Source organism: Podarcis muralis, chromosome 17, assembly GCF_964188315.1.
Source record: "Podarcis muralis chromosome 17, rPodMur119.hap1.1, whole genome shotgun sequence".
Taxonomy (NCBI): Eukaryota; Metazoa; Chordata; class Lepidosauria; order Squamata; family Lacertidae; genus Podarcis; species Podarcis muralis.
Window position 1 is genome coordinate 4,230,140 of NC_135671.1, and position 1,911 is coordinate 4,232,050.

The window sequence follows — 1,911 nt, forward strand, 5'->3', positions numbered from 1 at the left end:
TCAACATTTTAGTTGATGGAGTATCCTTATTGATTTCTGTTTCAGTCTGGGATTCATGAAGATCAGGATAACAGCATGGCCAGAGGAATATGAAGCTATCACATTTAAAATAAGTATGAGTGCCCAAGCATCTGTAATGCCTATCCAGTAGAAGAGTGTGCTCAAAATTTCCATGAGAAAGCTAGATACATAGAGAATGAGGAAAGAAGCCAGGGCTTTGATGGCATTCAGGTGAACCTCTGTGCTGGCATCCCTAGCACTGCTTTGTAGAAGGTTTTTGTGTCTCCACAGAGAAGTTAGTAATAAGATGGACGAGGACAAAAATATCATGAAGGGAAAGAAATTTGGAGCGGTATATAGAAGGGCAACATACCAACAGTCGTTAGACATTTTAATTCTCGAGTCACTGTTATTGCTTGGGAATGATTCAAATAGATTACATTTAGTCATTTTGCTACTGCCTAGTATTGCCACAGTGGTGGTGATTGCAGAGAAGCCCACAGTCCCCAGAAGCAGCCAAGGCACCAGCCCAGGGAATCTCCGCTTCATTTGCAGGAAGAGAGGGTGGGAGAAGTTAGCAATTTTTACACAGTACAAGACACTGAGCCAAGTGGCAAACCAAAGGTCAGTAGTAGTAACAAATGTCCAGCTGCTGTAGCCTGCCAATATTACGTCCGTTAATCGAACAGCATCCATGAAATAGAGGTTGACTATTGCCGACTGTATCAAAACTGCATGAAATGCAAATCTGAACAAGCCAAGACAGCTCAGGATCATGTCAGCTGGGGACAGTTTTCTGCTTCTATGCCAGTCAATGAAGTTAACGATAGCGATAAATCCATTTGCCACCATTCCTATGAGGGTTTCAATAACAAGAAGAATGAAGCCAAAAAATTCATATGAGGTTGGCATATTTCTGAGCACGTTTCTTCCACTATAATGTTGAATATTAGCCCTGTCTGCTGCTGATGCTTCCCTTTATATGACCAGTGTAGAGCTCAATCTTTCCGCCTTTTATCTATAACAGAAATGCTTGTAGAGAGAGGAAGGAGCTATTTTCAGTTGTTGATTCTCTTCAGATGCAAATCACACCTGGAAAGATTCTATTACTAAATCTGTATCATCTGTCCTGTTGTCTTATTTGCAAATTCTACAGAGGTGCTAAATATCACCTTTGCATCTGGCTTAGGAAACAGTGATGCATGACTCTTTTTTGATTTGTTGATTTTGAAGAATGTTTGTTCAACAGTATTACTATTCTTAATCCAGCTGAAAACATATTTATCTAATGACTTAATAAGTTTATTGTGTTTGCGAGGGAAGTTGTTTTGATTATTTGGATAATTAAAGCAGGGTGTTTAATTAGCCGGCCAATAGCAGGAATGTCTAGATTTACATTTCCTAAGGAAAATGGAAACTAGGGGAATTAAACATCAGGAAGCTGAGTATTTGTATTTGTCAGTCTGGACCTTTTCTACAGCTTATTTCTGTAGATGATGATATTAATAAAGTTGGGATAAGTTGATGGAAAAAGAGATTCCAATTTTGACACCACATTTCTCAGACTTAGGTTATGACATACACATTAGTGGCTTGAAATGCAGCGAGGTCATTCTCGCCACTGCCTTTCAAGTCACATTTTTTTGCTAATGCACAGACCAGAGAGGGGACAGAGATATTTCCAAGTGATGCACTTTGTCGCTCCACACTGGAAACCCTCACAACTCTAATATAATGGCTGCCATATGTGCATGCACAACAGCATACACATCTCACATTAACAGTGTCTCCAGGCATGAAGCAAACTCCTCTCCCTGTGCCACCTCCTCCATTTGTCGTTTGGGGAGGGGAGACACAAGAGCAGTGTATCTCAGTGCTGCTTTCTCACTTAAAGGATGCTCTCCACAGGGT

At 40.5% G+C, this 1,911-nt stretch overlaps 1 protein-coding gene across 1 annotated transcript; it reads right to left on the minus strand.

The window, feature by feature from the left end:
• On the minus strand, positions 1-912 carry LOC144326007 (taste receptor type 2 member 8-like). The gene has a single exon (XM_077921595.1). It carries the CDS (start codon positions 910-912, stop codon positions 1-3), a length of 912 nt encoding a protein of 303 aa, XP_077777721.1.
• Positions 913-1,911: the final 999 nt, after the last annotated feature.